The sequence below is a fragment of the Dipteris shenzhenensis genome, chromosome 14, assembly GCF_047967505.1.
Source record: "Dipteris shenzhenensis isolate YYH24624 ecotype China chromosome 14, Dip_SZ_1.0, whole genome shotgun sequence".
Lineage (NCBI taxonomy): Eukaryota > Viridiplantae > Streptophyta > Polypodiopsida > Gleicheniales > Dipteridaceae > Dipteris > Dipteris shenzhenensis.
In genome coordinates, this window is record NC_141609.1 from 28345106 (window position 1) to 28367522 (window position 22417).

General features: G+C 45.9%; 1 protein-coding gene across 3 annotated transcripts in view; it reads left to right on the top strand.

Moving 5' to 3' along the window:
* The first annotated feature begins 201 nt into the window (after positions 1–201).
* LOC147894420 (homocysteine S-methyltransferase 2-like) overlaps positions 202–22417 on the top strand; it is a 46175-nt gene continuing 23959 nt past the window's right edge. For all 3 annotated transcript variants that reach the window (XR_015542076.1, XM_087384411.1, XM_087384410.1), the window contains exons 1-5: positions 202–532; positions 879–935; positions 1093–1316; positions 1484–1613; positions 6721–6924. Coding sequence is in view for 2 of the 3 variants with exons in the window: in XM_087384411.1 (XP_087240537.1) it covers positions 278–532; positions 879–935; positions 1093–1316; positions 1484–1613; positions 6721–6924 (870 nt within the window). In the remaining variant the exon portion in view is untranslated. The remainder of the gene's footprint in view (positions 533–878; positions 936–1092; positions 1317–1483; positions 1614–6720; positions 6925–22417) is intronic.

Below are 22417 nucleotides of genomic sequence, written 5' to 3' on the forward strand. Positions count from 1 at the left end.
AAAGACGGCCAGGTGGCCAAAGACTTCGTGGGAACGTGGGCGGAAGGCAAAGGGTCACAGGCCACGTGGACAGATCGGCAGAGGGTCCGACGTGGCGCCGACGGTGTTGGCGGCGTGACTCAGCGGAATGTCCGACGTGGCCATGGCCACCCGTATATAAGCAGTTGGAAGAGTACGCACAGTATTTCTGTCGAAGTCTGAGACTCTGAAAGCTGAGAAGCTCGCGGAGCAAGAAGACGAAGGAGAAGGTGAAGGATTTTCACGCAAGGTTTGATGGATGGATGATCGAGCAGACGATTCTTGCACCATTCGCGACTCCAAATTGTTTCCCCGCTCAGACCATCGATTTTGCCTCTCCACAATGAAGGACCTCGACCCTTTCACCCGCCTCGAGCACCTCCTCTCCCTTTCCGGTGGTCGCTCTGTCATCGATGGAGGTCTTGCCACTCACCTCGAGCACCACGGAGCCGACATCAATGACCCCCTCTGGAGTGCGCTCTGTCTCTGGAAGATTCCCGATTTGATCAGTAAGGTGCGCTGCTTCTTAAGCTTCTTTAGCTTTTCTTTTGGCAAGACAAAGTTGCTGGCACTTACGGTGGCATATGCTATTGCATGTCTAGCTTTGAGCTTGTGGAAAGCGCACATTAGATTTCCTACCATTGTGTTGCTCAATCATCCTGAGGACTCTCACAAATTTTCCAAGTTCCCTTTGTAGCACTCACATACCACCGTGCACCACGTGACCACCACCTGGATCGCTAGTTTCTTCACGTGCATTTTCGCGCAGTGATAGCTCGGCGTTGCTCGTTTTCCCTTCTCCAATACGTGATTATTAGTACTTGGCTTGACACATATTTCACCCCTGGTTTATTCAACAGGTACACTGGGAGTATCTAGAAGCCGGTGCTAAAGTTATAATTACGGCAACTTACCAGGTCAGTTCCAGTGTTTCGTCCGGATGCTGTGGTACAAACATTTTCCGTCGCCAGATGAAAGGCTTTTTAAATTTTTTTTTTCTCTCCTTTGCATTCGATTTTCTATTTTCTGGCCTTCTATAGGCATTTGCTGTGACGAGTCATTCCACTGTGTCAGGCAACGATTCCTGGTTTTCAATCTAAGGGCTTGAACGTCGACGAAGCTGAAAGGTTGCTACGGCTAGGTGTTCAACTTGCTCGGGAGGCAAGAGATTCTTTTTGGGAACAATGTCAACAACTGACAGGGGATCAGATTGCTTCACAAGGGAAGCTTCGACCTGCATTAGTGGCTGCGTCAATTGGGAGCTATGGCGCTTATTTAGCAGATGGTTCAGAGTATAGGTTGTATTTCCATGCTTTGAATTTTCCTTGGGGTCTAGAGATTGGATACGTATGTTCCTTTTTTGTTGCACGCTGGCTTTTTCAGTTCTAACATGCAACTTTGCAAATGGTTTGTCTTTGAATCCGAATTAATTGTCGTTTAAAATTATGTGTCACAATACTGCTAGTGGCAATTATGGGCCAGAAATGACACTTGAGAAGCTCAAGGACTTCCATCGGCGCCGATTACAAGTCTTGGCAGAAGCTGGACCTGATCTGATGGCATTTGAAACAACACCAAACAAGCTTGAGGCTCAGGTGTGTGTTTATATAGCATACAGGCTAAGTTATCCTATTTTTTTTCTGGCTGTCCACATTTTTTAAGATTATTTTTGCCCAGGCAGGCAAATGGATCCATTTACTGAGATCGACATAGGGTGAAAAGACCATTTTCACAGATGGCCACGAAGAAGGAACCAACATAGTGATAACAAATAGATGTACTTTTAGTTATATAAATGCATATGTTCAAAAATCAATTTATATATGTGGGTTGGTGGAATGGAAAGAGAATAGAGTCAAATAGATGTATTAAATACTTCAGTTATCATATGATCTCTGTACACCACCTACAAGCATTATTGTAATCTAGAGAATAGAAGGTGCAAATACTTGATTCAAATCTTGCTTTAAGATATTGCAAGTAACGATATCCCAATTCTATGATGACATGTGTGTAAGTCATAGCTAGTCTGTGCGTATGTACAAGTTAATGTATATTATTTTCTGAGTGAACATCTGAGAATCCCATGGCTACAATGGGGTATGCTGCTGAAGAGCCTTATAGCTATGGATGAGCTGTCTCTACTGCTGTAGTAGATCTTTTTGGAAGGCTAATACCTTTAATAAGAAAGTGCTGAGCTCCTAGAGCTCTATTTCTAGTGAAGGAAAGAGCGAAATTCTAGATGATGTGTTTGTCAAAGCGAGCTGCATCCCTGCTTAGGTAGATGATCTTTTCTTAAGGCTAACAATGCCAAGAAGAAAATGCTAAGGCTCCTAGAAGTCCATTCCTAGTGAAGAAACATGGCTATGTGTAGGAAATTCCAGGAGGAGGCTATAACTGAACTGGTCATCTCAACCTCCTTTGTGCCACAAATATTGCATGTGCTGTGCTTTACAAAATCCAATTTGACCCTTTGTTTACGATCCCAGTTATCAGACTTTGAGGTTCTTGCATAATGGGGCGCCTGGTGGTTCCAGTCTCCTGCATCCAGCATCTAGCCTTTGGTATCTTCAAAAGGCCCATGTAACAAAAGCTTGAGCGAGAAGGGGAAGAACAGGGTAGAGTAGCTGAAGGGGCGGGGGGAAGGGGGGGGGGGGAAGAGAGAGAGAGAGAGAGAGAGAGAGAGAGAGAGTTTATTAAAGTCTTCGGAAGACCGATGGGTCTATGAGACTGTGAAAAACCTGGTACAAACAAGCTGGGGGGGGGGGGAGCTACTGAATGAGCATCCACGCCAATGCAGAATGCAGAATGCAAAAATGCAAAGTGATAGTACTAAGTACAACATAGTCATGCCAGTGGTCAACTACAAATTGACATCATCATCATCATCATCATCATCGCCATCAGGACATCAGGTTGGATGAGGCAATGGAGGCATGAAATTGGCGATAGAGTGCTGTCGGCTGCTCACGGATGCGGCTCTGTGATGTCTCCTTGTCATAGCTCTGCATCTAAGAAGGGCCACAGTAACCCCTATCGGTTGGGCTCCAACTCTGAACAGAGAGGGGATGTCTCCAAGTGTAATCTGCGTGTCAATCCCCTCTGTCTGAGCGTGTGAGCCGTCGGGTCATTGGCTATGGATCATGATCATGTCGAAGCCTCGTCTTGTGGTGTCCATGTGATGTGGCAGGAAGAACTGCGTAACCGGAATCCTCAATGAGGGGGGTAGGTGGATCTGCGTATATCCTGGTGGGTTGATGAAACCCTCCTCTGTGATGTGCAAGCAGTGATCTCTGTAGAAGGTGAGCTTCACTGGGAGTTCGCTCGGTCCCAACCAGGTCCGGAGCTGTAAGAGATCCTCATGGATTACCTGGTTGACCTCGTGTGACGAGGGGAGAAAACGGAGCATCCATACTGTACTGGAAGGGAGGGAGTCTATCCATGTGGAGCCCTAGTCGCTCAAACCATCTCTTAGTGCGTGCATACCAACATCTCTGGCCCCCTCTTGCTGAAAGTGTCATAGAGGAGGACAAAACTAGCCAAGGTAGTCTGCTACGCCCTGTACTCCTTGACTCGGTGTAGATACGCGATGACCTAAAATACAGCATCTAGCTGTAATGGGGATGACCCAAACTCAGCTTGAATGATTTGGCGAGGAACGGACAGCTTATCGCGAATCATCCGCGATAGCATGAGAACTTGTAGCCGCTCCACACGAGCCCACTCTGTATCCGACAAGTCTGGCCCCCAACAAGGGCTCCCATACATTCCCGCTGGGTGGACCCAGGAGTCATAAAGCAACCCCTTGGTCCGTGGATCCTGAAAGTGCGAGTGGAAGCACTGTCTCTCTAGTCTGGCCAATGAAGCGTATCCCCTACCCAGTCGGGCGTGCATCTCAGGTCTCATAGTGAAGATGGGTCTGGAGAAAGTAAGCCCCAGATACGTGTATGATGAAACTATCTCAACAGGTGACCCATCAAACGTGAATTGCTCCTAGTGCATGACGGCTCGAGGTGTATTGAAGACCATAACCTTGGTTTTACCAAGGTTGACTTCAAATCATGAGACTCCCAAAAAGACTGTAGTACGTCAAGGTGTCTCTGGCACCCCTCTGCTGAGGGAGACAAAAGTGCCACGTCATCTGCATACAGCAATCTCTGGATCAGAGTGCCAACAAGAGAGCGTCCATCCCCCCCTGTGTCTACATCACTGTCTCGAGCTCGTCAATGTAGAGGCCAAATAGGGTAAGTGATAAAGGACACCCTTGTTTGATCCCAATAGTGCTCATGATCTCGTCTGTCCACCCTCACGCTGCCCGGACTTTGTCTGAGACTCTCTCGTGTCGTTGGATGATCTCACTGAACTGACCTGCGCTGTAAAGACGAAAGTCGTGCCTGAGCGTCTTGAAACCGTATGATCAAGGCCTGCTCTCGGTTGGGGTCTCTCTCCACCCGCCACGCCCTCTCAATCCTGTGCTCAGCTATACCCAATGTAGTGGCCACGAATGCTGCCGCATCTGTCATTGGTGTAGCCTCGGTGCATGGGATCCCACGTATTTTGATGTTGAGAGTCTTACTGGCTCTATGCGGTGTTGCTCCATGAGAGTAGCCGAAACGGTTGCCTTTGCAAGTTCCCGTTTGGCCATGTCGACCCATATGGAAGTCTCCTCAATTATAGATTGCATGCTCGCAATCTGTGCCTCAACAAGTGGTGCTCCCTGGGACTGTGTGTATGGCGGTGACCTCCTGTCGGAGCTGCGAGATATCTTGTCTAAGTCCCTGAATGAGATCAGCCTGGTCCCGAATTGCCCGAGCCTGCTCTTGTATGACATGGCCCTACTCTTGGGTTAAGCGGATTTGCTCTTGTGCGAAGCGTGTCAGCTCCATCTTGCGCTCACGGATAGTGTACCTCCATAAGCAAGGTTTCCCAAGCCTCTGGTGAGTCAGCCCGTCCGTGTCCTAGCTGATACTGGAAGGGCTTTGTCATGAAAGTCTGGGGATGGGGTTGGAAGCTAGGTGGTGACTGGGTGAGCTGGGTAAAATATGGAGATGACAGTGGTATGGATGAGGCAATCCCAACGGGGTATGGGAGCGCAGGCTGACCGAGAGGGAGAGGGGAGAGAAAGGTGGAGGCGTAATGCGGAGTAGTGTATGACACCTCCGAAGTAGGTGTCATAATCGGTGAGAGAGCTGTAATGGGAGAGGAAGGGAGGGATGAAATCTGTAACAACCCCGAGGAGGTTGATGTTAGAAGTATGTCATCGGCAGTAACTGTAGCTGTGGATGAGGGGCTACAGCTGAAACTGGGGCTGAAGCTGAGGATGAGGATGTAGCGGGGGCTGAAATTGAGACTGAAGCTGGCTGAAGTAGAGGTAGGGGCAGAGACTGAAGCTGAAGCTGAGGCTGAGGTGGATCCCGCCTTTGCTTTGCTGTCAACCCCAAGTCCGCTTTCATTGTAGCGCGTGTTCACATCCTCAAGTTTCAGTTGTGTTTGGTGTTCCTTCTTGGTTTTGTCCGTCTCTTTATCTCGTTCTCCCTTTCCCATTTTGCTTGGACTAACTTCTCGATGTTTTCTTTGTACCGGTTCTAGTGCAGGGGCACGGGAGCAAAAGCAGGAGCACGAGGACCCCCTCCATGGCACTCCAGGGGGGGTTTCAATGAAGAGGCAGGGTGGGGGGCTGCTGCACAAAAGGCAGCCACAACAGCATGGGGGGAGAGTCACCTGGGGAGGGAGGTGAGCTTGGGGGGGGGGGGTAGGTTAGCTGCCGGGGGGGTAGGCTTGCTGCGTGGGTTAGGCTAGCTGTGGGGGGGTCCGGGGGGTGTGGCGGAGCAGCTGGGGCAGGGGTGGAGTGGCGAAGCAGGCGGGGGTTGTGTGAGTAGGGGTGGAGGGGGGTGAGCAGGAGCGGACAGCCCGGGGGGTGGGTGAGCAGGAGCGGCGCAGGAGGCCCATTGACTATTTGCGAGTTTGTTGAAGCCTCGTGCCAGCAGTCTACACTCTACACTGTGCCCACTCCTACTATTGACAGTCCACCCAGTCTGCCAGCCGGCATGTGGCGGGCTGTCCCTCTCTGCCCTGTTGCGCAAAGGCATGTGTCGGGCTGGCCCTGAGTGCTCGTGTTTCACGCATGTCTAGAGTTTGTTGTGCATCAAAGTTGCTCGTGCTACCCATTGCATCATACTTGCTTGGAATGTACAGTGCTATTGCTTAGCTAACTGCGGTGCTAGTTATGTATTACCCCATTGCGAGATGTGGAAGAACAGTAGCATGATGAAGAATCGATCGGAAAAAGGATCAATAAATGGTCTTGATAAATCTGGGCACACCATGGCACGAGTCAAAGCAATTTAAGATGGCCCAAAAATCCTTGCAATTGAGTGAGATTATGTGGGTACATCCATTTCCTCAAATGTTTTACCTTTGAGGGATCCATTCTGAACCCATTGTGCCGAAGATATCCAAACTCTTCCGCCATAAAAGTGCATTTGCTGGTTTTAGCATAAAGCTGATGCAATGCCATTCCAGTATCTGCCTGACATGCTAGATGTGTTACTGCTTGCATAGTATGAGTCTCTATTGTGTGATGAGATTGATTGCTCATAACCTTGTTAAATATCAGAAGTTTGGAAACTGTACAGTTTGTTTGTTTTCATGGTGAGTCTGGGCATCTTTTACTTGTGCTTACTGATCTTTTTCCTCATGTAGGCATACATTGAGCTGCTCCAAGAAGAAGATATACGCATACCTTCCTGGATTACTTTTAATTCAAAGGATGGTGCCAATATTGTTAGTGGAGAATCTTTTGAGGATTGCATATTATTAGCAGATTCATGCCCCAAAATTGTTGCTGTGGGTGTAAACTGCACTCCTCCTCGCTTTATTCACGGCCTTATCCTTTGTGCTAGAAAGGTATATCTTTTATCATTTTGTATTGTGACTTGTTTGTATCATCATTTCAAAATATCCCTTATTATAGACCCTTTTATTTAGTGCATAGCGCAATTTATAGTACCAAGGCATGGAATGGTGGTTGGTTAATGTGTCAGAGCATTCGACAAGCAATATATTGGAAAGTTGAATTGTTTTATTGGGTCCCTTGCAATCGTAATAGATCAACTAGAAGTTGATCCAATTTTTTAAAACGGTTTAAACATGTATGCCTTCTTTTCCAAGTTGATTTTGTTGGAAGTTTTTCAGGGCACAGGCCTTCATAGAGGCCATTATTTGGGACCAGATCTGGCTGATCAGTCAGCCATTATGGTCTGCTGGTTCAGAGTTTTAGCTGGATATATGTTAGCATATCTTGGTGCACACATTTGCTGGAGCTATTCGGCATTAGATTTCAGCTGTCCATTTGCTACTTTAGTTCCAGATTTTACATTGTCTCTGAAGTTCTTGTGTGTGAGATTGGAGAGAGTTGTGATCTGCCTTTATCAGTATTCCAACTCTGGGGATTGGCTTGTGCCTACAACCCTTATTTAGATATGGTATGAGATCCAAAAGTACTACTCTCTTGATCTTCTCCAACATGTGAAGGAAGGAGACCCTTTGCGAGAAGAAAGAAGACTCCAGTATTAATGCACTTGTGATCCATTTGGTTCAGTGTATTTCAGTTATCCAAGTTGATCGTATTGTTGCAAGAGGAAAGAGGACTCTAGTTTCACATAAATGCTCTTGTGGTCCAGTTGGTTCAGTGTATTTCAGTTGACAGTTATCCAAGTGGATTCTGTTGGAAGTAATTTAGGCACCTATGAGCCTTCATAAGGGCATAGAGGACGTAGAGAATGTAAAACAACCCCCAACCAGGTCTGGTCAACCCTAGACCCTGGTGGGGTATCCATGTCAGCTCCATAACCAGAAACCGTGACAGAACACGGGCCGAGCCCTCAAGCAACCCATCTGGGTCAGGCATTCGCCATAGACTCAACCCATAAGGGTTGGCAGTAGCAGCTCACCTCCCTGCCGTAGGCTTATCCGAGCCACCCCGAGCTAGAGGTCTAAACCACCTGGATACAAGAGCCAGCTAGCCTCACGATCCAGACTTGCATCCCATACCACAAGCCCTTCGCCCTAACTGTTGCCCTCTGGCCCGCAGGTCCCGGTCACTGAGGAACGCATCCTCAGGTGCCCCACATGTGAACCCCTAGCCTATATTTATAGGCTAGGTATCCTGCTTTATGACTTTGGCCATATTCTGGGCTAGGCTACTCTAAAGCAAGCATCCTAGTTAGGAAATGGAGTCAAGATGAGTCAGTTTCAGACAACCTAGCAGGGCAAAATCAAGATCTTGAACGGCCTAAGATTGAAGCTGCTGCTCCTCCCTCTCAGCCTAGCCTCTCCTTTCAGCCCCCCCTTCCTCCCTCTCAGCCCCTCCCTCCCCCCCCTCTCAGGCCCTCAGCCTCTCCGGCTGCTACCTTCCCCCTCCCTTCCTTCCTCGACTCCCTCCCCCTGCCTCCTCTACCCCCCCGCCTCCTCTTCTCCTTGCCTCAGCCTTCCCCGTCCCCCTTCAGGCTTCAGCCTACCCTGCCCCTTCTCCCCCTCGCCTCTCCTTGCCCCTCCTCTGCCTGTCCCGCCCCCTCCTGGCGGCTTCTCCGCCACCCCCACCAGCTCCTCCCCTCCTCCCCGGCAGCCTCTCCCTCCCAGCTACTGCCCCCCCCGGCTACTCCTCCCGCTTCTCCTCTCCTTCTCTCTCTCTCTCCTCCTCCCCTGTCCTTCTTTCTCCTCCTCCTCCTCCTCTCCTCCCCCCCTTCTTCTCCTTGCCTTCTTAGCTCCCCTCTCCTTCTTTTGCCTCCCTCTTCCTTCTCCTTCTTGCCCAAGCAGAATTTTGTGTGGAAGGAACCCCATTGTGTTCAAGTCGGCCTTCCCATCTCGATTGGCCATGGCTCAGCCTTCAGCGAATCCTTGCCCGCTTCCACCGGCCGCGAAAATCGTTACATTCTCAAAAGACGAGTTGCAGTAGCTTAGGAAAGATACAGAGTAGGAGATTTCGACATCACTCTTTGGTCGCATCCACGGGTCCCACCCTTCCAGGTGACAAGCTAGGGATTGGATGCTTGCTGCTTTACCTGGAGACCTTGCGGGGCACCCCACATATGTTTGTCTGTTTGGTCGAGGTTTCATTCAGGTTGTTTTTTATTCCCCGGATGCAGTAGGTACAGTGCTTGAGGCTAGTCCTTTGGCATTGAGCTCCAAGAGGATTTTCTTGACACCTTTCTTGTTGGGCTTTGACCTTGTGGAGAAGGATGGCCGGACGTTTTCACTCTTCCTCAGATTCCCTGGCCTTCCTTAGGTGTACCATTGACTCTTCTCTTCCATTGGAGCTGCTTTCGGGATGGCCACTGAGATCCCCCCCTTCTTGGGATGCCTTCTTCGGTAGCTGAGGTAGTCAGGACGGACGGAGTACCACGTGCTAGGGTCATTGTCTTTGACCCTAACATTATGGATGACTCATGCTCTAACATCCAGATGGCTCATTCTTTAGGCAAAGAGTTGAGATCGCAGGATCAGTGTAGGATCTGCAGGACCCCTGGGCATTTTGCCAGAGATTGCCCAAGGAAGAGAAAAAAGAAAAGGCCTAAAAGGTCCAGAGGTGTAGTGCCTCTTAGCACTACCTCAGCTAGACCTTCACGATCTACTGCACGTCCTGCCACTTCTTGCGCTGTTGTATCTTTCACCTCTTTCCCAGGACCATCAGCTTCTCGTCCTGGATCTTCTTCTACATCGCGAACAGGACCGTCAGCATGTCATGTTCCAGTCGTCCCCTGTTGGGTGCCAGTCAGAGTTGCTGAGCCAGTTTCACCTCAGGAGGCTTCTCACGGTGCCACGGACCCTCCTTTACAGGTAGGAGTTCCTTGTATGGATGAGGTTGCTTGTGTCCCCTTAGATGCTCGTGTGAAGGAGCTTCTATCTTTAGAGCAACTCATTGCCGAAACCCAGGCCATCACCCATTCTAGTGACATTGTTTTGGCCGAGGCACCCCTTTCTCGTTTGCTTTACCTTCTTTACCTCTTGACAAAGGCAAGGGGGTTATAGCTTCTACTCCATCATCCGCAGGGTTCCTCTGCACACTTGTGCCAGTTGCATCACTTAAGAATTCTTTTGCAGTTTTGGCAGACATGGCAGAGTTTGAGCTAGATGAGGAGTTTGTACCCTCTACCCTTGGGGAGCACCTTGTTCATATCACCGTGGATAGAGCTTCCCCTTCTGTAGGTGTGGGAGTGCTTTCCCCGGTTGACTTCCCTCCTCCTGATAGAAGGAATCTTTCCCAGGAGAGGAATATCTCCGCTACCAAGTCGGGTAGGGTTTTTCATCCGACCTCTTTCTCTCGCCGATGAGGATTGTTAGTTGGAATGTTCAGGGCGTTGGAGGTGTACATCACCGCCGCCGTAGGCAGCTGATTCTTAACCAACTTCATCCAGGTGTTATTGGGGGCCCATTGATATTCTCATGATTCAGGAACACAAACTGGATGTTAGGGATTGTTCCAAGTCGGGTAAGCTTCTCTCAGGGCATATTTTTTGGTCACCCGCCTTGGGCACCAACAGGGGAGGTACTTGCATTTCTGTTTCTTCTTCGATGCTTCCCTTAGTCTTTGGACACGGGATCATAGTCCCCTCTAGAGCTCAGTGGATCATTCTTTTGATGGTGGGCGTAAGGTTGGTTTCTTAAACCTCTATGCCCCCAATTCAAGAGTGGGCCGTGTCCTTCTATGGAAGGAGCTGCTTTCTTGGTCATGCATTGCAGAGTCTTGGATCATTGGGGGTGATTTTAACATGGTTGAAATGCCCACAGACAAAAAAGGTGGTAGGGAAGGTGGTTTACATTCCCTAGAGAGAGCAGCCTGGGATGCCTTCCTTTTTCAGTACAATGGCAGAGATGCTTTGCATGATGATGCTTTCCACACTCAGCCTATTTTCTTGGTCAAACAGGAGGTTGCAGATGCCTATCCATGCACGGATTGACAGATTATGTGGATGATTGGGCTTTGGATAGAGGTGGGACAATATGCATTACACTTGGGGTGTCCACTTCAGATGATTTTCTAGTTGGTCTGTTTGTTTCAGATCTTCATGTGAGGAGTCACTCTGCCAGTATCAGGATTCCAGATGCATTCTGCGCAGAGGAGGGCTTCACAGAGGCAATGTTGCAGACTTGTGTATCTCACATGCACGATGGGCAGCTTTCCCCGTCAGATATAGCAGCAGCCCTCTTAGATATTGTGACTTTTATCACTCAGTTGCTCGAATCAAGAGAGGTGAGATCCTCAGGTGAGAGATAGGTATCCGCCAACAGTTGGTTGCTCTTTAGAGGGAAGAGCAGAAGAGGCCTACATATGCTTGGGTTCAAGAGTGCCTTGCTGCAGCAAGGGCTCAGCAACAGTCATTGTTAGATCAGAGAGCAGAGTATGCCTTTCATGCTAGGGAGTCATTTTGGACTCAGACGGGAGGTAGGGTTAACAAGCAGTTCTTCTCTACTCTTAGCCCTAGCTACATCATTAATTTGTTTAAAAACATGAAAAGGACCATAATACCTCATCTTCAGCTTTGTGTATACTTTGTTCTTGCCTTTCATCTTCCTGAGTCATGCTTTCTGAAAACGCAGCACCCAGTCGCCCTCTTTCAAGAGTAACTCTCGGCGATGCTTATCTGCTGCCCGTTTGTGCTTCTCCTGGCTTTTCTGGAGGGCTGTTTTGACCTTCTGGTAAGCAACATCCAAACTTTTCACAAATCTGTCCGCTTCAAAAATCTTCTCTTTTGTATGCCAAATGGGAGGTACCTTCCATTCTCCTGCCACAATTTCAAAGTGGGCCTTCCCTGTGGATGAGTGTACATTGTTTTTGTAAGCGAACTCAACAAGTGGCATAAATTGCTCCCACCTTTTGAGTTTCTCTAATCTCGGCCATTAGAGCACTCTCTAATACCATGAAACTCATATAGTGCATAATGCATGACAAAGCATCAACAACTTTATTATCCTTCCCTCTTCAGTACCAAATTGTTAAGTTAAACTCATGCATGAGTTCTGCCCACCTAGCTTGGCAGCCTCTTAAGTTAGGTTGTTTACCAAAATGTTTCAGAGTATCATGATCAACATCAACATAAAACTCTGACCCATATAAATATTGTCTCCATGTCTTCAAAGCATGGACAACAATATACAACTCTAATTCATGAGTTGGCCAATTTCGTTGAGAGGGAGAGCTTCTTGCTTTCAAAGGCTACTGGCCTTCCCTCTTGGAGGAAAACAGCTCCTACCGCAATGCCACTTGCATCGGTTTCAATGAAAACTGGTTTCTGGGGATCAACTATTTTTAACACGGGTCCTAAGACCACAACTTGTTTTATGGTGTTAAAACTTTTCTGTTGATACTTTTCTGTTGATTCTGTCCCCATATAAAAGGTACTTTATCTGAGCTCAGATTAGTCAATGGCGATACTATCTCGGAATACCCTTTGATATGCCTTCGATAAAATTGGATAAATCCCAAGAATGATCGCAAAGCGATCAAACTCTAAGGAATAGGCCAAGTCAGTATTGCAGCCACTTTCTTTGGATCCATTTCCACCCCGTCAAGAGTAATAATGAATCCTAAATATTCAAGTACAATTTTCATAGTACAATTTTCTTTTTATTTACATAAAGACTGGCTTTCCTCAAAGTAATGAACCCTATTCTCAAGTGTTCATGATGCTCAACAATACTTTTGCTAAAAACAAGAATGTCGTCAATAAAATGTACTATAAACTTCCCGATATACGGGTGAGTAAATCGTTCATAAGCATGACGAATGTAGCTAGAGCATTGGTAACTCCAAACGGCATTACCAAAAACTCATAATGTCCAAACCTGCTTCTAAAAGCGGTTTTATGTGTTAGAATTATTATTATATTCTAGACAGTGGCCAATGTAATATAATAAGTGGGTTAGGGGCACTTTTTCCTCTTAGAGGTTTTTTCCCCTAACCACGGTCTAATCTATAACTACGGCTAGTGATTAGATAGGGTTTTATCACTTAGACAAAACCCTCATCTCTTTCATTGTACTTCACTTCAGTTCAGTACACTTTGGGGAGTGAACTACGTTCAGTTCACTCTCTCCATTTCGATCACTCTTGCTCTTGCTTCCTTTCTTTTCTCACATTTGGTATCAGAGCAGCTCTCCTTCTCGGACCTGCTCCTTGCTCCTTGCTCTCCTCTTCCAACTCCTGCATTTCAGCTCCGTCACCAAGCTTCCTGCCTCACATCTGTATAGCTTCATCGCGACCTGCAGCCTCCATTTTGTACAGTCCGTATGACTGTACGGATTCCATACCAGATGCTTGTTCCCATCCGTACACAGCCGTACAGCCCATACAGGTTCCGCTGTACATCGGCAACGATTTTGTCAGTACATTTGCATCGTCTGTACAACTGTACGGATTGACAGTGCGTAATCGTTGCTTCTGTACATTTTCTTGCTTCACACAAGATTTTTGTTAGTAGAGATGTTTTATTCTCTGAAAATTCAGCACATACACATGCTGAATTTCAGATTCCAGCTTCTTCAGATGATGTGTTTGAGGGGATGCTTCCTATAGCATTTGGTTCCCTCGTTGAAAAGCAAAATTTACAGCAATCTCCTCCTGATCCACATGCCCCGATTCAGCCACCGGCTGATTTTCTACCTCCAAAGGATGTGGATGAAGTTGTCAGGCAAGAGATTCAAGAGATACACGCAGCCAAAACAGTCCCGAATTGGTTGCTACAGACTCCCAGGGAGAGTAGGCTTGAGGCCCCATTGCTTGGTAGGACTCGTAGTGCAGTAAGGCACACAGGGGGGGCTCTTTCAGTTGAGACAAATTATGCAGGGACTCTTCTTGATGAAGAGGAGCTTGACTCTTTTGAAGAAGCAAAGGATAATGTGCATTGGATGCATGCCATGCACAATGAGTTGCAGTCCATAGAAAAAAATCAGACTTGGAATGTTGTGGATTTGCCACCAGGTAAGCATGCCATTGGTACCAAGTGGGTTTTCAAGGTCAAAAGAAAGCCATATGGGTCTATTTACAAGTACAAGGCAAGGCTGGTTGCCAAAGGCTATGCACAAAAGAAGGCATAGATTATGAGGAGACTTTTGCTCCTACATCCTGGATGACTACCATACGGTCAGTTATTGCAATGGTTGCAAATTTTGTGTGGAATGTCGATTAGTTGGACATAAAAACAGCTTTCCTTAATGGGGACTTGCAGGAAGAGGATTATGTCAAGCAACCTCTTGGATTTGAACTTTTTGGCAATGCACTTCAGGTTTGCAAGCTTAGCAAAGCTTTATATGGGCTGAAACAAGCCCCACGTGCATGGTATGCCAAGATAGATGCATTCTTGGCAAGTAAGGGATTACACAATAGTCCCACGGAAAGCACCCTCTACATCAAGAAGGATGGGGGGGGATATTTTGGTCATCATTCTTTATGTAGATGACATGCTGCTCACAGGGTCAAATGAGGATATAATTGCAGATTCAAAGCTCAGTTGAAAGTTGAATTTGACATGACAGAATCGGACATGTTAAATTTTTATTTGGGAATCCAGTTTATACAAGACAAGCGTGGCACCGTTATGTCTCAATCCAAGTATGTGCAGAAGCTCTTGGATAGGTTCAACATGCATGATTGTAAGCCTATTGCCACTCCCATGGAGCCGGGGCTGAGGCTTACTATGTATGATGCAGGTGAATCAGTGGATGCCACACTTTACAGCCAGGCTATTGAATGCCTCATCTACTTGTGTAATACACGGCCCGATATTCAGTATGCAGTATCTCAGGTGAGCAGATATATGCACAGCCCAAAGACAACACATTGGCAGGCTGTAAAACGCATCTTCAGATACTTGCAAGGCACAAAGTCTTTTGGCTTGATGTTTCCCAAGGGGGGTGACTTGCAGATGCATGCTTGCAGTGATTTAGATTGGGCTGGAGACTAAGATACCAGGCAGTCCACTCGTGGTAATTGTTTCTTTTTGGGCAATGCTTGCATTTCTTGGCTGAGCAAGAAGCAATCTACAGTGGCTACTTCCTCATGTGAAGCTAAGTACAGGGCACAACTTTCATAGCGATAGTTGAGTGTGTTTGGCTGCGATGTTTGTTCGCTGATCTTCGTCTCATATTAAAGGGTTCTCCAATTCTCACTGATAGTTAGAGTGCTATAGCAGCGGCAAAGAATCCTATGTTTCATGCTCGCACGAAGCACATTGAGGTTCATTATCATTATGTCAGAGAGAAGTTGCATGCAAGGGAGATCAGTATGATCTATGTGTCAACACATGACAATGTTGCAGACATCTTCACCAAAGCACTTCCACGAGAGAAGTTTGAGGCATTTTGCAGTGCCCTAAACTTATCTCCTTTTGGTGATTCATCACTACCTTGTACACCACATTGGCACTGCAGGGGGGTGTTAGAATTATTATTATATTCTAGACAGTGGCCAATGCAATGTAATAAGTGGGTTAGGGACACTTTTTCCTCTTAGAGGTTTTTCTCCTGACAACGGTCTAATCTCTAACTACGGTTAGTGATTAGATAGGGTTTTGTCTAAGTGACAAAACCCTCATCTCTTTCATTGTACTTCACTTCAGTTCAGTACACTTTGGGGAGTGAACTACGTTTAGCTCACTCTTTCCATTTTTCTCACTCTTGCTCTTGCTTCCTTTCTTTTCTCACATATGCACATCCTCGGCTCTAATATGGATCTGATGGTAGCCACATTTAAGATCTATCTTGCTGAAAGTTATGGCCCCATGTAATGCATCTAGCAAATCATCTATCCGAGCCATCGGATATCTGGGCTTAACAGTGATATTTTTCAATGCTCTGTAATCTATACAGAGGCGAAAAGTATCGTCTTTCTTTTTCTTCAATATCATTGGCGAGGCAAAAGGTGAGAAACTGGGTTGAATCTATCCTAGCTTGAGGTATTCTTTCAGTTGTCTTGGACCTTCGGTCTTCGGTAAAACTTAACCTATAGGAAGGTCCATTTCTAGGTTCTGTCTCCGGGATTAGTTCAATCTTATGCTGAACACCCCTCTGGAGGTAACCCATAAGGTAATTCATCCCTAAAACAATCAGTGAACTCCTCTGCTATTTAATCAGCCAACTTGGCCATCTCCCCATCTTGGGTAACATTAGTGCTAACCGAAGGACTATCAATCGGCTCTACCGATGCTGTACAAAGAAATAAAAACTCTTATTGAGTTTTTCGAACTTTCATTACGGAAACTGACGGTCCTTGAGGTATATCTTTTTCACCTCATAAGACATACAGCACATCATTCATCTTGACCTGATAAATGTTCTTTTTCCAATCTATGGCTAGATTCTTCCTAGAATGCCAAGCCTTACCCAGGGCTATATCTGCGTGAGCAAGCTTTGTCATTTCAAATTCAAGCTTCTCTGCATAGTCTTGAATTCAAAGGTCCAACTGGGTAACTCTTTGGTCCCATACTTTAGTTGTGACTCTGAGTCAAACAACACAATGACGTCATGATTGGCTACTTCACTCTTAATTGACTCCGTATCGTTAAAGGTTGTATACCCCGTTGTTGTGGGCTTTGATAGGATATTATCAGGTGCACTGTTTACTAGCTTAGGAACATATACCCATAACAAAACATGTACTGACCTTTGAGATGATCTCGCTAGCTCAATTTGCATCTGTTTTGCTCTGGGACTTTCCTCCATTTCCACGCTGCATTATGAGATTACCATCTCAGCCATTCGACGATCCTTGTTCCGTGGACAATCTTTCCACTGATGAGGCTGAACGCATCCAAAACACAAGACTTCTCTCCTCGCTTTTTCTCTTTGCTTTGGGGTCAAAGAAGACTTTGACCAAGCCCAGGCTGCCATTGGTATTACTTTTCTTTTCACTCCAATGGTGGTACTTGGTCTAAAAGGAGTCTCAATTGGCTTTGCCTGCTTGGCTTGGCCACTAGGCTGTGAGGCACTCCCTTTGCTAACCCACTTCTTCTTAAACCCAGTTTTCTTCGGGTACTCATATTGAGTCCCAATCTGCACAAACTCACTTGGTCTGTTTCCTTTGGCATCCTCATAGTTCAAGGCTATGACAATTGCTTCATCTAACGTGTTCGTGTACTTAGCCCGAACTTTCATCTTGATCCGATCGTTTAGTCCAAAGATAAAATCTTTTACCTGCACCAACTGAGGTAGAGGTTCATAGATTCTCATTACACTTTCTCTGAACTTATCAATGTATTCAGCCATTGATAAATTCCTCTGACGAAGGTTCCTATACTGATCGGGATGCTTCATCAGGAGGTAGGAGTTGTTTTCTGAATTGTTTTTTAAACCCCTCCCACGTAGTGGATGCCACTCTATCTTTCTACTGTTTTATCCACCATCTATGCGTTGCCTCATTAAACATGTGGGTGGCCTCGCGGATTTTCGTCATATCATTCTTGATTTCACAAATGGCGAAGGCCTCGTCCCATTTATGTAACCAGGTCTCTATGATATCAGAACTACGGTCAGATATCCGACCATAATACTTTTCTGGCCTATAATTGGCAATATTAGGCACCTTAGCCCTCCTAGGCTCGACCGTATGAATACTGGTTTCAGGTTCCCATGGAGCTTTACCTTTCTCTTCATGAGATGGTCTAGTAGACATACTATGAACAATTTTTCTGAGCTCGGATTGCCCTACATTGGCTTGCAATTGTTGAGTTAAAATCTGTTGCAAGGCATCCTCCAACAATGCAATTCTACCAGACAGTAGTGTATGGCTTGCTGAGCGCGACACTTGCGGGTCGGTTGGACTCCCAATTCTACGGGATCTACCCTAGAAGCTTCCTCTTTAACTTCCATTTAGTTCGATGGGGTTTTAAAATTAAAAATAAAATAAAATCACACTGTATAAACTGTAAATGTAAACTCGCAAAACTTTCCCTATGATAGGGAACTCAACTAGGCACAATTGAAATCCGAAACGCCCAAACTAATACGTAAATAAGATAAATAAAAAACAAGAACGAAGAAAACGGATAGAAAGCTCCTTGGTAGAGGTAATCCACTGTCAAAAGAAACGTTGAGTGTCTCCCACAATTCAGAATTTCATCACAATCAAAGACGCAAAATCTGTTCTCAGGCAGAGCGCCAACCCACAGAGACCACACTTTTGCACTCATGGACTTGATTCAGCCCATCGCCACCTTGGACATTCCTTATTCAAAGAAGACCATCGATAGGGCTAAAGCAACAAATCGTTATCTCATTACACAGTTATCTGTAGATGGAAGTTTGTGAGAATGTCCTATTATTTGTATGCATGGAACAGATCTCTAGATTGGAAGATGAACTCAGAATCTAGTCCCACACGTGAAATCACCCATCACCTCCCTTTTAAACAAAATTTTCCTAAACAAAATTTTCCTCCACTCTGCATAAGTTATCCTTCTTCAACGCAAGATGCATCGAGACAAGATCGCCCACATTCACGACGAAGGCATGAGTCCTAGGCTTAACTATTCTCCACTCGTTGTTCTTGCTCCGTAGTTGCAGATCACCAAGATCCTTATATAGATACTGAGGGCGTCGAGGCCTGCACCGCTTGTAATTCTGACGTCGATGTATTCACCATAGTTGAAAGGCTTGTAGAAAGCCTCGACCTTCTTCCCTAATGGACTCACAGCCGTAGCTCGCTAAGGCTAGACGATGAAGCGGAGCAACAGCGTTGCCTATCAAAATTCGCATAGCTTGATGTTCCGTGCATCGTTCGTTCACCATCATCCCTCTTTTTCGATCACCCGCTTTGATACCAAATATAACGAGCAGAGAATGTATAACAGAAATCAGCTATCTGAATCTATCGTCAATCACGGATGCATGCACAATATCGTTCCACCCAGCCGAATCTCTGTGGTAGCAAGCTCTCATCCATCACACACACATAAAAGCTCCTGCATGCTAATCCACAAAGCCCCAAATCCCTAGATGGATCTAGTCGGCCACATGTCATCTTTCTAGGGTGGCTCTTAAATGCATCTTTTTAGCCCTCTCTTGGGATATAAATTAATTCACTTGCCCCTAGGCGCATTTACACATATAATGAATTTAAGACCCACAGCCTTAGACCCATCTAGTTAGTGCCTTGTCACCCTCATCAAGGACCTTGACATTAATCCCTTTGACCATTTACATGAAGCCCAATCAATATAATACAAACATTGATTCTTTCAAAGAAAATGTCCACTGACCCTTCCGAGGTCATGTTACCTCAACTTGAGTGTAACACAGCAGATGTCAAACAATTGGTCACTCGACGACCATGTCAACCAGTTATGACCATGCCACTAGTGTAACGACCATGTCAATGAATGACGACCGTGTCAATTGGTGACAACCATGTCAACCCGTGATAACCAGTGAGACAACCATAACCAGTTGACAACTTGAGACAACCATGGTCACTTCTCACGTGTAGATGGAAGCAATCACATGTGATACTTTGTCATCATCGCACCACAATGGTACACATGGTGGTATAGAAGGAGACTAGGAGTCAGAAGCGCTAGGAGACACACATGGAGCGGTCAGACTGGCCAGAGGTGCACATGGAGCAGTTAGACCAAAAGTGGCTGTTCATGGAGTACTTAAGTCATTGACTTGGAAGAGGTTGGTGAGTGGCAGAAGCCATCACGGGCGAATTGGTGGAATGGCTCCTTTAGATGGTATGGAGGATCTTCTGTTATGTGGCTTGAGTTCAGCCTTGTCTACGTTGAGGGATGGCTCTTGTGAGTGTGTTTCACTTTCATGCTTATCTTTGACACCGTTGTCTACTCGACACTCGTATGTGCTGCACTTGCACCATCATAGGTACCACATCCACTTGCACCACTGGGTGATCGATTGCACTAACTTCACGAGGAAGACATTAGTAGTTTTGCCTTCACATTCATTGTGACGCGCACTCCTTTTTTTGCATCTCACAACAGTGGCCTTAGGCCTTCGGTAACACCTCCACGGACATACCCTCAAATAGAGTCATGGGATGAGATGAAGGGTAAGCATGGCTTGCTTAATTTCAAAGTCAGCAGTGCATCACTGGTGATTATGGTGTTAGAAACGTGTTCATAGTATTATTTAATGCATTTTGTACCAATCTCTTTCCTTTGATTGTTTGACATATTCTGGTCGATTGTTGATCCTACAAATATCCTGTTAGTGTGACAAGGTAGTCATTTCCTGATTCAGTTTGAATCTTCTCTACAATTTTGACTTTTTTTCTAGCATAATGATGCTTAACGTGTTCTTGGTGTCCACTTGGTTCTGCAATGATTTTTATGCACACATAGCTGTTATCTTGTTCTAAATCCTTGATGATTATCATGCCATCTTTGATGTTGTTGGTTATGTTTAAAACTGATCCAGCTCCTTGATCCCATGCTACTTGCTTCTCAGCAACTTCAGCTTCTTTATCTAGTGTTGACGGTTTTTTAGTGTTTTATTTTGTGACAAATTTTCATAACTTCATCATGTTAAATTTGTTTACCTATGTGAGCGTCTAATTGCCGTAGGTGTTATCATCAAATTTGCGATTAAGATCCAAAATGAATATCATAACAACGTTTTCCTGTGTTATGGAATGGGAATTGAATATGAACTTTGACCTTTTGGAGCTTACAAATTGTAATCTCTAGTGTATTTATGATTTTGGTGAAGATCTTATTGATCAATATACGCTGAAAAGTACCGAAAATAGTACGGTATTGATGCAACAATTAGGCTTTGTATAATGTCAAAAAAAGTACTAATGATGTGCTTCAAATCTTTGTCCAATGTAAGTTCCATTGCCGTAAATGACTAGACTATGACCTATAAGAGGCTTTAGGACTAGTGCTTGCATGAATGGACTTAGGTCTTTAGGGTTTACTTTTTCTAAAGGGCCTCAGGCTAGTTAATTTTAGCTTGGTCTTAGTTAGGTTGACCTCGATGCTAGCTAGCTATCATATTTTAGTTCGATCAAGCATAATTGACTAACCTAGTTTAGGCTTAATCTGACCATAGTTGGTTGACTTTTGACTAGGAAGTTGATGATTGGTAGATTAGGATTGGTGTCAGGATAAGTTGATGTGGTTGGGTCGATGCCATACAAGGGAGCAGTATAAATCTCTAGTCTCATGTGTTGAAATGTAGGCAGACCCTCTAGGAGAGACAGAGAGAGAAAGAGAGAGGGAACTCGGGAGGAACCTAGCCACTATAAAGGGGCTTAGGAAGCAGGAACTAGCCTCCTCTTAATGGCTAGTGCATGAATATGAGAGCGCCAACCTTGACTTGTAGACAATGGAGATCTGACAAGCAAAGTACTCTTACCACAGCTCTTGAGCAAGGCAAGTGCAGCAGATGACACAGTAGTTCTTCCAGCCCATGGGCCCCTAGATCTGGCAAGAACTCATTTACAGCGGTTGAGAGATGAGGGAGGCCAGATGCAATCGGATCCACAAGATATCTTGACAATGACTAACTCCTACTGGTAGCTCTTTTAGGTAGAGGAGGAGACCTCACAGATGCTGGCAGTCTGAGAGGAGGTCTATACCCACATCCCCGCTGTGGTCACTTTGTGCATTATTGCATAGATGGAAGCCCCTTCCACTACTCAGGAATTGTTAAAAACCCTCCAGTATCTCCTAATGCAGAAATGCCCAACTGAGGATGACTTATTTCCACTATTCTTTCGATGCAGTCCCTTGCATTTGTCCTTTTAGGAGATCTCAACTTACTGTTGCTGCCCCAGGTGCTTGTACGAGGCTGGATTTACTTGATCTTGAAAGGAGAGAGGGACTGGGTCAACATTGGCTAATGGCACCCGATTACGTTATTGGACCCTTCTACAAGATCTTGGCCAAGGCCTTGAGCTTGCTACTCCGTCCACACCTTTCTGATATCATCCACCACATCTAGACAGGTTTTGTACAAGAGAGGAGCATCCTAGACAACATCTTCACTTTTAGGAAGGCAGTCCCTGACATTTGTCTTTTTAGGAGATCTCCCCCAGTCGTTTCCTGAGGCTGGATTTGCTTGATCCTGAAAGGGTAGGGGGATTGGGTTGATATTTGCTAGTGGTGCCCGATTCCATTATTAGACATCGCCTACAAGATCTTAGCCAAGGCCTTGAGCTTGTTACTCCATCCACACCTCCTTGACATCATCCACCACATCTAGACAGGTTTTGTACGAGAGAAGACAACATCTTCACTTTTTGGAAGGCAGTAGCTTGGGCACGGGAGGAGGCCCAGCCTCTTGCTATTCTCCTATTTGAGAAGGCTTATGACAGCGTAGACTTGCCTTTCTTTGAGGGTGTCATGCAGAGATTTCTGCCCTTTATGCATGCAGCTCTGTTATGCTC